The sequence below is a fragment of the Bicyclus anynana genome, chromosome 5 (genome assembly GCF_947172395.1).
Source record: "Bicyclus anynana chromosome 5, ilBicAnyn1.1, whole genome shotgun sequence".
NCBI classification, from domain to species: domain Eukaryota; kingdom Metazoa; phylum Arthropoda; class Insecta; order Lepidoptera; family Nymphalidae; genus Bicyclus; species Bicyclus anynana.
The window spans coordinates 12,662,719-12,678,433 of record NC_069087.1 but is presented as its reverse complement, the minus strand read 5'-3'; the positions used below and the strand labels follow the sequence as shown (position 1 = coordinate 12,678,433).

Sequence of the window (15,715 nt, the reverse complement as noted above, 5' to 3'; positions counted from 1 at the left end):
CAATTATTCCAACTCCATTGTTGCTTATCTTATTTATCTATGGCAGTAGTATGTGCTGACAAACTTTGAAGCTTTTAAGCTCTTGGTATTACAGTCTCTTGTTCTATAAGTCACTTACTATTGATATGTACTTAAAGCTATCGTAGTTACTCAGTGAGCGATGGAACGAGCTTTGCTCGGAGTATCTGCGTGATCAAATCAGAAAAGAGGAGATCCGCAGAAGAACCAAGTCACCTACATACTCGTAGTTCAACGAGTCGCAAAGCTGAAGTGGCACGTAGTTCGAAGAGCTGATGGTTTAAGGCACCGAGATGCTGGAATGGCGACCCCGCATCGGAAAACGCAGTGATGGTCGACCATTAAATGGACCGAAGTCATCAAGCGAGATGTAGGGAGCCGCCGGAAGCTGGCGGCTCAAAACAGTGTTGTTTGGATGTCCTTACAGAAGGCCTATTCAGCTGTGGACGTCCATCGGATGATGATGATGATGATGATGATGATGATGATGATGATGATGATGATGATGATGATGATGATTATATCGTATTGAAAATAGGATAAATATAGAAACCTTTCTTGCTGTAGTTTAGTGTCAGTCCTGAGGAACCAGACGAGCTGCACAGCTGGCACGGAGACGATGACGTCATCCACAACGGTGGAGCCGCCGAAGAACACGGGAAACGCGTGAGCCTCCCACGTCACGGGGTTGAACATTATAGGGAATGTTAGGTTCAACTCGCCACGTTCCACCTGCATTACATGATAACTTCAATGTAGGTAGTAAGTAGGTAGCGAGGTATACAAAGAAGTACAGGTATATAGATGTGCCAATCTTCGAGTCCGCTCTGAACATGAGACGTTCTTAAGTAGTAGGTACGCACAGTGTACAAAAATTGTTCGGCGTGGTTGACGTGTTGCAACTTCAGAGCTGACTAGATGTTTGGCGCATACTATATTATTGTAAAAGAACACTATAAAGTGTTTCTGGTACTAGAAGATTAGTCATCATCGCTATTAAGTGTGGCCCAAGCAATTTAGAACATTGAATATATCAGGCGTGGCTTTGCAGAATTACGTTCATTTTGAATAGGGAATATTTATTCTTCGCAATTATTTATTTATTTTAATAAACTTCTAAATAAGGAATTAAAAAATAATTACAATCTACAACGTTATAAGACATCCTCCTATTTATAGATTTACCTAATGGTTTTTTGTCGGGTTTAGGTAGAGTTGTGGTTTGGATATAGTTGCGCGACAAAATAAACCAATTATTCTTCTTTGTTTATAAGAACCTCCGTGAAGTAACACCTGCTTCTATTGAACGACAGCTCATGGCTTAGGTACGCATCGTAGGTTTTCACCGATAACTATCTGCGGTTTTAGTGGCCGTTACTAACAACATTAGTGCCCATTGTCCTATTATGTACTAGGAGGACGTAGACACTTTATAAGGGGTGTTTAATAAAAGTTGTAGATTTTCTGTTTCTAATTTATTTAAGTGGCGGTAGAAAAATTCTCAAAAACTTAGCAGTGCGAATAACAAGCATGCGAGTCACCTGCTCTATTCTATGACTGGATCGTTTGAGTCATGACTTCGCATTAATATAGTTTGTACCATCTTTCTACCTTTATGAAGTACCTATCTAGTATCAAGTTAAAAAATATGAGAAGTAGGTACTTTAGATTAATGAAAACCAAGATGTTGCAGTAGTTTATTATGTACAAGCTCGTGAAGGATATCATCAAGGTGACAATTTCATCAACTTATGTTCTATAATTTATGTTCTATTGAACGGTTGAACCTAGTGTTTGTATTGTTTTCAGTGTAGGTACCTATAGTAGGTATCTATAGTTGGTTAGCCTATGGCTTCTTCGGATGACAAAGTCTTGGGTTCAAGTCATGGATCAGGCTATGTATGGGGCTTACTTTATTTCAAATTTTCAGCCTGGAAGTTGGGAGTTTGGTGGTGTTACACCCCTGTGCCTTGGAAAGCAAGTTAAGCCGTCAATCCCTGTCATTGCCACTAACAACAGCACGGCTATTCTCTAGCGATGTTTTGTATAACTCGCAAGTGCGAGTTTCCAATTCACCGCTATCTTTCTCACTCTAAAGTATCGTGTTAAACAGAGAGAGAAAACATTGTTACAGAATAGCCTAGCTGATAGTAATTGTTAAAAAGTCAAAACTTGGTAGCAGCAGCAGCGTGGTTCCATATAACCCCCTTCTATATGGGGGGAGGCCTGTTCGTGGTTCGTTCGTTCGTAATGAGCAGGCTGACAATGAAGGTAAACTTAGAGCTAGCCCACACGGTGCGTTGCGTCGTCGCAATGCTAATATTTTGACGCATAGCTAGCCACACAGGCGCTGCGTCATTGCAAAGTTACTACAACGCAATTGTAACGTTCCATCAAGCATTTTGTAAGCACAACGCACAGTCTGCGTATATCCTCTCTAACAACGCACAAGCAACTATGATTATTAGTATTTAAAACGACGGAACTTCACCGCTGCGTCGACGCAACGTTGTTGCAACGCGCCATGTGGACTGGCTCTTAGTGTAATCTATTATGTAATCAAGATTCTGCTCATACCTCTCCAATAATTTTGTCAAGATTAAGGATGTCATTCACAAAGCACTGTCCTTCCCACCGCGCGCATTCCTCCCTGTAGGAAAACGTGTCACCATTCTCCAATGTCACTGTGACGTTTTGCACGTATTCGTCCAGTTGTCGGAGCTCTTTCCATACTTCTGTGCGTAGCATGTTCGTGTCATTGTCCTTTGCCACGATGATAACGCGGCCGAATCTACCTGTGGGATAAGAGTCTTGTAAAAATGTCTTCATTAGCCGGTTGGGCTAGTACAGTACCCACCACGAGATATTGTGTTTGTGAAGTTAGCAACAAATGACTGCGCAATGAATCAATAACGGTACAAACGGCGCGGGCGCGGAGTGTACGCGTCTGTACGAATGCGCATACTCATTCCGCAGCTAACTTCACAAACATAAAGATGCGTGGCGAGCACTGTACCTACTTATTAAAAGGTGTAAATTAAGTAGGTTTCATTATTTTATGTCGGTTGTCACTGTTAGTTTTTTATCCGAGTTCTATTTATTGTACTATTCGTCTGTTTAATTTCACCGCCTACCACACCTTCCTTTCCTCTCTATGTATGTTTCTTTATCTGACTGAAATTAATTGATCATTAACTATCGAACCGAGGCTTATTTTTGTTTTTATTCTTTTCAAGTTAGCCCTTGACTACAATCTAACCTGATGGTAAGTGATGATGCAATCTAAGATGGAAGCGGGCTAACTTTTTAGGAGGAGGATGAAAATCCATACCCTTTCGCTTTCTACACCACATAGTACTGGAACGCTAAAACGCTTGGCGGTACGTCTTTGTCGGTCCCTACCGGTGAAGGCTTCGGCCGAGCTAGTTACCACCCTTGGTAACTAGCTCGGCCGAAGCCTCCACCAGCCAGACCTGGACCAATTAAGAAAACCTCAATTGGCCCAGCTGGGGATCGAACCCAGGACCTCCGTCTTGTAAATCCACCGCGCATACCACTGCGCTACGGAGGCCATCACTTGCTCAGACGATGCTTTTCACAGAGATTCTGTTTGGCAGCAGAAAAAAGCACATCGGTAGTAGGTTCTTTCCAGGATGAGCTGTCACAAAAAGTTCTACGTAGGTGTAGAAACTATGTACTGTGATGGTTACGATAGGATTTAATTGTATGTAGTGATTACACACCTGGCCTGGTTATCCTCCCGACGTTAAACCTGTGTGAATAGTTCACTTTGAAGTATTCTTCAACTATTCGCCTCTCCAACTTTCCTTGGCCGCTGACGGGAGAGAAGAGGTATTCAGGGTCCATTTCATAGTGCACTCGTTGGTATCCCGTGATCATGAGCAGTGTGAGGAGGACTGGTATGATGATAAAGTAGCCTGGCTGCTTGCCGACGACCAGGCCGAGTTTGTAGAACGACCGGTTCAGAACGTCGTCGACGAACGTTAGCTTGCAACCCATCTGTAACAAGGAGAAACATTTTGTTAATTTAAGTAGACATTTTGTTAAATTATAATAGTATGAGATCCGGCATCAGAAATATATACCCTCATCTGTTATTTATTTGGGGTAAGAGATAAATTATAGAAAATATTTAGATTGACACATTGCAAATAGATTGCCTAGTTAAATTCTGGCCAGATAGTTTATTTAATCTATTTTCCTCATTCGTAAATTAAAAAAAAATACATTAAAAGTGTGTAACTTCGTGTTTCACTATATCTCCAAATACGAAAGTTGGAATCTGCTAAGTACCAACGTTAAAAGAATATACCCAACAGAACTGAGGGCCTAGTGGCAGTTTGATACTGTTACTATCGCGTTAACGTAAACGCGAATTTCTAAGGAATTGAAACAGCGCCATCTAGTAGCACTACAGCACAACTGTTTCTAATCCATATAAATTCGTTTACGTTAACGCGATAGTAACAGTATGAAAATATTGAAAACTCAGAGCACACAAAACCCAACAGTGTTAACGTAAAAACTGCTTTCACATGCAACTGTGGAGTTGCTTTTGATTTAGTTAATGGTTTTTAGATTTTCTATGTCTTTCTATGTTTCTATGTCAGTCTGGCAACCAATTTAACTCGGCAACCTATTTGCAATCTATCACTGTGAATATTATCTATCATTTCTTGTCACTAATAAATAACAGATGAAGGTATATATTTCTGAAGCTGGATCTTAGACTATAACTATTTTTCTGTAGAACCTATTCAAGGAATGTTTTTGAAGTAAAACTTCTGTACCAATGCTTGAGTAAGAGTGGGTTACGAAAAGCGTAATCGTATAAACGCAAACAGACCAGACCGAACAGAGGAGGGCTTGGCCCTGTAATGGGCGGTAAAAATAGGCAGATTTTTTTTAATTTTTGTCACTTTGTTGTTGTTGTTAGGTATCACGTTACAAGTGCATTACAAGTGAAGCTATTATACTTGTTGGTAAACAAGTAAGTTACGTGTTGCGTGTCCATGGTTGCGTGCCCTCATTTCGTAATGTGAATAACTGGTCGTTTCATAAATCAAGCTCAGAGTTGATATTTGAGGTAGCTACGAGTAGGTAGTAAGGTTCTTGTATTAAGGCGGTTCCTTACCAGGATCATTTGCCGATTATAAAAATAATCCACAATTCAAAGAACTCATCCTCAATGACTAAAGAAGCTTTCCCTTAAGTGTTGGATCAAGGGTCAGATACAGAAAGCAGTGATTCTTGAGAGGGCGCTATTTTTTGTACAGGTTTCTCACTCTGGAGCCCTGACCACCGGTTGCTTGGGCACTCAAAATGTCCCGCAGCGAAGGGTTAATTTTTTTTCATTTTATTTTAATAGTGTTTGTATTCTATTTTGTATTTTATTAACCTTGTTAAAAATTTAAAAAAGCTAATAAATAAATGAGAGGAAAATTAACATTAAGTAATTTAAAATATAAACATATACAAATAACTAGGTAGGTAACTTGATAATAAGATCCCTATATTATTAGTCATCTACCTGAATTATTTTTGCTATACACAACACACATAATATTGTGTATTGTGTACATGAATAATGAATGAAAATGAATGAGCGCAACATGTCTTGTCAGCCCCCCTAGCCAAATGACACGTCGATTATCTCTTTCCACGATCGCTAACGTTTCGAAAACTAGAGAAATGTATGGGAATGACAGATCTTGATCACGTGACATGTCGATAGCAAATGTCATTCCCATACATCTTTCTAGTTTTCGAAGCGCTAGCGATCGTAGAAAGAGAATCGACATGCCACTTGACTAGGTGGGCAGTTACTTTTCAGGATGACGTCACATCCTCCGCTTCATACACACAAGCAAAATGCTAGTAGAGGTGCCAGGTTAAAATGATTTACATTATTACATTATACATAAACAGCTGGTTTAAAATATGAATAATATTGAATATTGAATAGAAGCAAGCGTTACTTTGCGGAAGTTCATTATAAATAGTGACTCATAGATTTATTTTGCTATTACCCGCGAAAAACCGACAAATCCAAACGATAACGTCACCCAGATGCGGCAGAAAATCCTTTACAAAGCATCGGAATGTAGAGATAACATGACGTTCTGAAGATACTACGGTTTAGGGTTGAAACTTGCGTAGAGGATTTTCTGAGTAATGGTAAGGTGACGAAGCTAAATAAATACTTTTAGCAGACTCAGAAGTCATTACAAAAATAAGAAAACTAATGTCGAACAAAGGTTACGAATCACAATATTTGTCAGAACAACTTAATTAACAAATCAAACTGTAATCAAAATAAGACCCTAGAATGGCACAGAATGAGTGAAGTCACGCACTTGTGAACGTTGTGTGTAGGGTTAAAGGTACTTTTGACTGTTAAGAAACACTCCCCTTTTCCACTCAAGGCACTCTCTCCGTCTATCCCAAGTAACCCATAAAGAATTACAACAAGAGATGTGGACGCCTCGAACGCCACCAGCACACTGAAGCCGTCCGTACCGCAAGTCGCTGCAACGCGGCGATAACAATACATTAGTCACTATTTGCGTATAATATTTAACTAGGTATGTATATCCGTCTGTATCCGTCGCGTGGGATATTTTTTTTCTGAACAACATTGAAAAAAGTAAAGACTACACGCACAAATAGATGCGTATGTTAAATAGTGCGTCAAAAGAAGCGTTTTTTTTACTTTGCCTTCGCAGGAATGAGTAAAGTTTACATTGTAAAAAAATAGCGACTTTACGAAGACAGGAACAAACATTTGCTCAGAGGATGTGTTATCCTTTTGAATTCTTACGCATAAAGAGTAGGTAGGTACGTCGCCAAATTCATCAAATTTTATTAAATTGCCCAAACTGAGTATCTTAGATCTTAGCTATTAGGATTTGTTCTTATCTTTATGGACACTTATTTACTATTAAATTCAATAGAACTTATTAACAACAATTAGGTAGGTACCTATAAATGATAATTTGTGATTTTTGCTCTTTAATCAATAACATAATTTACCAGGTATCGTAACCATCCGGTCAAAATAGACATTGTATTGCATACATTCTAAAGAAGCTGAAAATATTGATAGTTATAAATGTTGAGCCGTGCTAGCCTAGTGTGTATTACCTCTGCCTTCGGAGGTCGTAGGTTCGAATCTGGGCCGGGGCATTGCCTCCAACTTTTCAGTTATGTGCATTTAAAAAAATTAAATATCACGTGTCTCAAAAAAACATCGTGAGGAAACCTCCAATCCACATTGGGCCAGCGTGGTGGACTAAGGCCTAACCCTTCTCACTCTAAGAGGAGACTCGTGCTCAACAGTGAGCCGAATATGGGTTGTTAATGATGATAAAATAATGTTGGATTCCATTTAGTTTGGTACTATAAGCTTGGCAACTTCGTTCGTAGCACTCCCGATGTTCCGCGCGAGCCAGGGGGCGTGTAGTGATAAATTAAAAACCCACGACTGATGCACGTCACTTCCCTGCACGCACGATTTCACACCTGCGCAGTCTTTTCCCCTGTCGCCCGCATATCATGGGAGAGTTGTCAACGAATTTGCCAGACTATATAATATATAGGTATAATAATTATTAAAAGGCCCATCGAGCCCATGTGTGCAGAAAAATTTCGATCATTCATGTAAATTCTCAGCTTCTTTGGAATATGCAGTACCCCTATGTTAGGCTATTTTGACCGGACTATACATTCAAATGTCCCATAATTACAATGTTGCACGTATGATCCTTGGCGTAAAACGATTAATAACTGTAGTATAATTAACTTAAATTAATTGAAGCATTGATGGTTCGAGGTAATTCTATGATACTTCAGTATTCAGCGGAATGCCTTGACCGCCTCTACCTTTCACTTGTGTATTCATATTTTATATACAACGAAGTAAAATAAATGCGTTTAAAACATTACCCTTGGAATAAAGTAATGCAAGGGTGGGAACAGATATTTTTATTGAGTACACTGTCACAAGATCGTTGGTGCAAGTTCTACGTCGGGTTATGATTGATATGATTTACCCCGTAAATCTGGGGGGAAAACCCCTAAGTTGGGAACCCTGTTGTAACATGACGTCACAAGTGGTCACGCGACTGTTAGCGGGACTCGATATTTTTCGAATCTTTGAATGCCTATAAAATCCAAACTATTAGGTATTTTTGACTACAACAAAAACTAGTGTGTTTGTATACATACAGGCTTTACTGAGACAACATTTTAAGTGATTTGGCATTCCTAGTATTCATTATGAAATTCTCAGTAAAAATATTTAGCCTGTGCAGTCCTGGATAAGCCTATAATATACCTATTTACGCAATTGCTTAGGGCACTCCCGGCCAGGCCGGGAATTTGACGGCCTCCGTGGCGCTGTGGTATGCAAAATGGTATGGTATGCAGTGAATTTACAAAACGGAGGTCCTGGGTTCGATCCCCGTCAGGGCCGATTGAGATTCTCTTAATTGGTCCAGGTCTGGCTGGTGGGAGGCTTCGGCCGTGGCTAGTTACCACCCTACCGGCCAAGACATAGATACCGCCAAGCGATTTAGCGTTCCGGTACGATGTCGTGTAGAAACCGAAAGGTGTGTGGATTTTCATCCTCCTCCTAACAAGTTAGCCTGCTCCAGCTTAGACTGCATCATCACTTACCACCAGGTAAGATTCTAGTCAAGGGCTAATTTGTAAAAGAATAAAAAAAATCCCTTTAGGGGGGCACCAGAGACAAAAAACAAGCACACGAAAGTTAAAGCCATTTCATAATTCGTGCGTTTTTAACTGACGTTGATTGACACAATATATTCTTTGTTTAAACGTAATATTAGTTCGCGGATAGGAGGGCACATATAGGGGAAGATTGCTTATAATATAATTAACAAGTGCCTTTAAGGTCATTACTTTTTCCTTCTCTAAGTTAATAGGAGAAAAAGTAATGTCCTAAAAAGCATTTGTTAATTAGAGTATCAAGTTACCGTAATCCGGCACTGAGCCTGGGAATTGGAAAGTTACACGTTCGTGTTATGTCTGATGAGACTCCAAGGCAGACAGAAAGACAGAGGACGGAACTACTCTCTCAGGGCGTCTATTATGAGTCTCGGACCTCGGCTTAGAGAGCCATTCGGGAGGGGGTAACCGTGACCTGAGTGAATCAGTCCGGACGCCCCCAAGATTGTGAGTTATAAAACCCACGTCCCAGTAGGTGTATTCAGTAACGATGTTTTTATATCTCGCTAGTGCAAGTATCGAATTTATAACTCGCACTTGCATGTTATACAAAACATAGTTACAGAATAAATAACCCTACTATAGTTGTCGTTACAAGATTCATACATTATTAGGTACCTACCTACTCCAAGCCTGCCAACATTGGCGTATCTAGGATTATTTCCTAGGGTGGGCCTGGCCCCAGACAACTAGTCTATTAATAGTATCATATTCCATATCGGTAGGGTGGGCACAGGTTCGTTCTAGGGTGGGGTCGGCCCACCCGGCCCACCCGCTATATACGTCTATGCCTGCCAAACCACGTTGAAGTACCGTGGCAGGTCTAAAAACCATATGCCCTCTCAAACAAGGAGAAGGCCTGACCATGTAGTGAACCGTCAAAAATAAGCAACAAAAAAAAACATTAGCCGCTTACAGTGATTGATGATTGGGATAGGTACCTACCTACATGTAAGAGAAATAAAAATAATAAAAAACTGCAATTACTACGTTTTTACAATTATAAAGAAACTAGCTGACGCCGCGCGGTTTCACCCGCGTGGTTCCCGTTTCCGTAGGAATATGGGGATAATATATAGCCTATAGCCTTCCTCGATAAATGGGCTATCTAACACTGAAAGAATTTTTCAAATCGGACTAGTTCCAGAGATTAGCGCGTTCAGCCAAACAAACAAACTCTTCAGCTTTATAATATTAGTACGTATATAAGGTAAGTAAGTATTAAAACAAAGTATATTACCATTGTAGAAAATAAAATCGATTAACAGAAGGAAAAATCAACGCCTTGTTATATATTACACACATAAGAACACGTCACCTTAGAAACTGCAAAAACTATAAAAAGGTATGTAGTTTTGTACTCATAGCCTGATTCTATTATGGGGTGAAAATTGGGAGCTATAATAACATGTAGTGTTCATAAATTCAATTTGTCATAGCAACTTTATTACAATCGTAATTGAACAAATCGATTTAAAAGCAATTTTATGGCAGTTGGTAAAATGGTGTATAACATTTATGTGTGCCCAATAAAAATATGAAAGTTCGATTTCAGGGACCACTTGGAAAAATTTAATATTATACTACTCAAAAGTGATTACAAATATAAGAAAACCAATGTCGAAAAAAGAATATGATTCACAACACTTGTCATGACAACTCAATTAACAAATCAAACTGTAACCCAAATAAGACCCTAGAATGGCAGAGAATGACCTTGAGTGGAGTCACGTACTTGTGAACGATGTGTGTAGGGTTAAAGGTACCTTTGACTGTTAACAAACACTGGCCTTTTCCACTCAAGTCACTCTCCCCGCTTATCCTAAGTAACCCATAAAGAATTACACAACAAGAGATGTGCACGCCTCGAACGCCACACTGAAGCCAACACGAGATCGAGCGACATCATATCCGTCACAAACTACTATTTCCAACACTAAACGGCGATAACATTAATTTTAAAAAAAACGAAATATACTCTAATCTCATATCATTCTGTGTATAGATAGGTAATAAAATAAACGGTGGATTTAAGAATACGCGTAAACCTTACCATACCTATTAAATATTTTTCCAAGTCGGTAAAAATAACAAAGTTATGTTAGTCGGATATTTTTTGCTAGAAATACTTCTTATGCGACAACGTCAGCCAGGTCCGACAAAATACTCTCGACATACGTTTTACCCCAAAACCGGAGCATCCTCGGGAGATGTTGATGCACAACGTGCTTGCAATTGCAATTGCACGTTGTAGTCAACTTTAGAGGACGTTGTCTCATGGGTTCGTCGGCTTTTCGCGGATGACAGCAAAATAAATAAATTATTATATATTCATGATGAACTTCCGCAAAGTAACGCCTGCTTCTATCCAATATTCATTTATTTATACTTTAATTGTACACCAAAGTTACATAAACAAAAGAAAACAGGATACAAAAGTAATCCATAACGCTAAGTAGCGATTTCTTCCAGGTAACATTTAGGCTTAGTAAAACATGAGGATAATTCCCATAATTTCTTAGTTTTTGTACAAAGATCTACCGGCCTAGGGCCTGTAGCCATGTGGCACATCGATCCCCTTTCTACAAACGTCAATGCTTCGTAAATAAAAAAATAGGAGTGACATTCATTATCGACAGGTCACGTGATCAAGAAGTCGATCGGATCTGTCATTCCCAAACATTTGTTTGGTTATCGAAGCGTTAGCGTTTGTAGAAAGGCAATTGATGTTATCCGTAGCTACTGGTCAGGGTAGATACCTACGTTTTGAAGCATTAGGAACTGCGACATTAGGAAGCATATAAAATAAATTATCGAAATTCATGTCCTCCGTGGACTTTGCCTCCGAAATATCGCGCACCTCTACGGATGTGCTCGTTACATAAACGACAATCTGTGTCAGGTCGTGTCACAGTTTGCAATATGTCGTTGTCCGTTTAACAAAATTTATCCGCTTAAATAATTATCGCGTTTTTTGTGGCCGAGTACGCAAAATACGACTATGTGACTAATGAGTGTGCGAAACCAATTTGTATGCGTCGAACACTAATGAAGTGTTTACTTATATACTCGTAAGTGTGCGAATTAATTGAAGGCATAGAGTAATAATAATTCTAAATTAATATTATAAAGAGGTAAGATTTGATTTTACGATTTAACTCAAAAACTATTTTTAAACTTATGTTTACCGAGTATCATAGAATACATAAGTACTTCTTATAAAAAAAAATCGAAACAGCAGTCCGCAAGTTAAACTATTTTTTTCATAATAATCATCATCATCTCCTTACCCTCCCATTTAAGTAGGGTCGGAAAAATGTGTCAATCTTTTCCATTCGTCTCTATTACTCGTCAACTCATCATCCACTCCTTTTACACACATGTCCTCTTTCACACAATCCAACCATCTCTTCTTTGGCCTTCCTCTCCTCTTATGTCCTTCCACTTGTACATTCAACATTTTTCTAGTAATATGACTTTCCTCTCTACGCATTACATGTCGATACCAAGCTAACCTTCTACTCCTCAATTTTTCTGTCACTGGCTCCACCTTCAGACTTTTTATTATAATAATATTAATTATAAATTATAATTAATGATTAACGAGTTAGTAATAGTCCAGGGAACGGGGTAACTTTTTAAAATTGATTACTATTTTAATTTTCAAAAATCCTCTTTTGCCTCTAAGCCTTTAACCTACACGTAGGTATATATCTGGTTTAAGATCTTTATTTTCTCAAAAGAATTACATAAAATTCGCTTATATGAGAAATACAATTAACTCACTCAACTATCACGTTAAAAAAGTAAACTTTCGTTTATGTAGGCACATATCTTTAAGTAAGTTATTTCAACATTGCTTAACTTAGAAAGCCAGAGAGTTTAAAGATAGATACTTACTTTATTGCTTTTATCTCTCATTTAAATAACTGTGTTATCTGTCCTGTCTTATTTAATTTATGACAAAGAATCCCGTGAGCAAAGTAACACATTTTTTAGAGATGCGTGTATTTGGTAATACGATGCAGCGTGGGTGTATCTAATTATTTGTAATATTTGTTCTATGATTATACTTATTATTTACGTAATTATTTTCATAACTGTTGAAACATTTATCATGAAACATATTGCCATTTATCATTATCTAAACTAATATTATTATACTATGATTATATTTATTATATTATCTTCGTTCACACTGGAATCAATGTATCAATTTTTAACTGTTAAATACAAACAAAAAGCAATGATAAAACGAATTACAAGGGGAAAAACGTTTTTATAAATGTAATATTTTTTATAAAAACACGACACCAAAATTTAAATGAAGGTCCACCATCTTGTATTGTAGTAGCATGTTAAAATCAATGGTTGATACAATATCTATTTATTTTATAAGGAAAAATCTATACTAATATTATAAAGCTGAAGAGTTTGTTTGTTTGTTTGATTGAACGCGCTAATCTCAGGAACTACTGGTCCGATTTGAAAAATTCTTTCAATTTTAGATAGCCCATTTATCGAGGAAGGCTATAGGCTATATATTATCTCCGTATTCCTACGGGAACGGAAACCACCCGGGTAAAATCGCGCGGCGACAGCTGGTCATTTATAAACTTCAATTCACACCACGCTAAATAATAATATATTAATTGAAATATACTTAAAAACCGTTTAAAAAGTAATACGCTACGATTTGTTTCCAATTTTTATATTATTCTTCTTCATGTATATTTTTTACGTCCGCTACTTAGGCAACGTGGAATTATACACTTCGAATTTCAGAAAGACCTAATACAAAGTTTTCTAACTTGTCACTATATTATTCTTTATTTTGTCTACCTTTTATAAATGCCTAAACGGACTCAAAAACAGTGTGCCTAGTGGGAGTTTTCAATATTTTCATACTGTTACTATCACGTTGACCAGTGTTACCAACTCTCCAAAACATTTATCCCTAAAGTTTGTGTCAAAAACCCCTAATATCGCCTTAATTATTGAGTTGTCCCCCTAAAAAATTTAAATTCATAATAATTTAGAAATAAAATGCTGTAATATGTTTCAAAAGTCTATATTTAATACAGACAAAATATTACGTCTTTATCTGAAGATTCAGATATTTTTTGAAATCATACATGTTGACAATTAATAAATTTAACAATTTTTTTACTCGATGAAAATTGCCGCCAGTTGCCTCAGAGTTCTGTTTTGTGTTGTAGAATAACGTATTATATGTCGTTATAAGTCGCTAGGTCAAGAAAGAAATATTAAAATTATCATCAATTTAAAAATATTAAAAAGTCAAAAAATCCCTGAAAATATCCCTAAAAATTTCAGAACCCTAATAAAATCCCATGTCACTTATTTGCCCCCTAAATCTGGGGGGAAAACCCCTAACCCTGGAATTCATAGTCGTGAAGTGAACAATCCCCCACAAACCAATATTCAGTATTCACCCAGGGGCTGACTATTGAATCATTCTTCATTGCATTTCATAAACAAACTACTAGAGAGCCCCTAGGTGACTGGAGTTTCAAGCAAATGTTGTCTATGATTTTACATTAGATCTTTGAAAATTCTGTGACAGAACCACAGAGAGACGTATTTTGTTAATTCTTTGACATTTTACAAAATAATTGAGTTTCTATTTTCTAATATTTTCATTTACTTTTTGTTTTTATTTATCATAGTAAAATTTAATTCGTTCAAGAGTACAATAGATCAATTTTATCAAAAAGTTTCTTTCTCACAAGAAGGAGTTGTTAGAAAAATATTGAAGATATGTGGACGAACATGATCATAATCAAAATTATCAGCCGATGGACGTCCATTGCTGGACATAGCCGTCTTGCATGGACTTTCAAACACAACGGTCTCGAGCCGCCAGCGTCCAGCGGCTCCCTGCAACCCGCTTGATGCCCTCGGTCCACCTAGTGGGGGTTCGACCAACACTGCGATTTCATCGGCTCTTCGAACTATGTAGCCTGCCCATTGCCACTTCAGCTTAACGACTCGCTGTGCTACCTATGTCAGTGACTTTGGTTTGTCTGCGGATCTCCTCATTTGTGATTCGATCACGCAGAGAAATCCCAAGCATACTACCTATTTACTATATAAGTAGTTTGATATTTCATACTTTTGTAATGTGGAATCCTACTTGAAATAAAAAAAAATATTGTCAGAGGAAATTTGTTTATTTTACTCAAAACCACCTATAATTACCTGAAATAATTACAAGTAGGTACTATTATGCTGCATTTTTTTACAATTTATAGTAAGTGCAGTAAATAAATATAAGTGTAGCTTATCCTTAGGAATAGTGGTAAAATTGCATTTCACAAAGCTTTAGATCACATAATATTATATAGGTATGTATTTAGTAGGTAAGCTTGGCCTGGTAATGGGCTGATAATAATGAACCACACACACTTATTGCAATTCTAAAATCAAACCTATATCCTTTTGATACAAAGTATAATTAATAACAACTATAAATACATAATTTACATATAACTTATTGTTATTATTGTATATTTTTATAGGGCCAGACTTAAATGAAAAATGCAGAAGTAAACATTTAATAATTATCTTTATTAAAGATGTGAATCAATAAATTTTTATTTTCCATCATTCATTCAATTAAGATTTGTATATATTTTCTATTGTTATGGACTTCAGAGTGAGTGACCACCTTACAATACACTGCACTCACTCCTACTACCTCGATATTAAATGCTGCTGACTTTTCAAGGTATGTGGGTCTTCCAATTACTGTGATCTGAAAACTCAGATTTTCAAGGACCAAAGTATTCTCAGTATTCTTGGTAAAACAGTATACTCAGAGCTCATCACTGCTATTCCCTGCCATGATAGCCGGTTTCTTTAAATCTGTGTATAGGGTCCTCCGGGGTTGTTTATATGTATACCT

At 37.6% G+C, this 15,715-nt stretch overlaps 1 protein-coding gene across 2 annotated transcripts in view; it reads right to left on the bottom strand.

Moving 5' to 3' along the window:
- The window catches only part of LOC112043738 (patched domain-containing protein 3), a 56,747-nt gene that overhangs the window by 8,786 nt on the left and 32,246 nt on the right, over positions 1-15,715 (bottom strand). For both annotated transcript variants that reach the window (XM_024079283.2, XM_024079284.2), the window contains exons 2-4: positions 3,762-4,038; positions 2,596-2,813; positions 572-750 (exon numbers count right to left, since the gene is read on the bottom strand). In XM_024079283.2, coding sequence (XP_023935051.2) covers positions 572-750; positions 2,596-2,813; positions 3,762-4,038 — 674 coding nt within the window. The remainder of the gene's footprint in view (positions 1-571; positions 751-2,595; positions 2,814-3,761; positions 4,039-15,715) is intronic.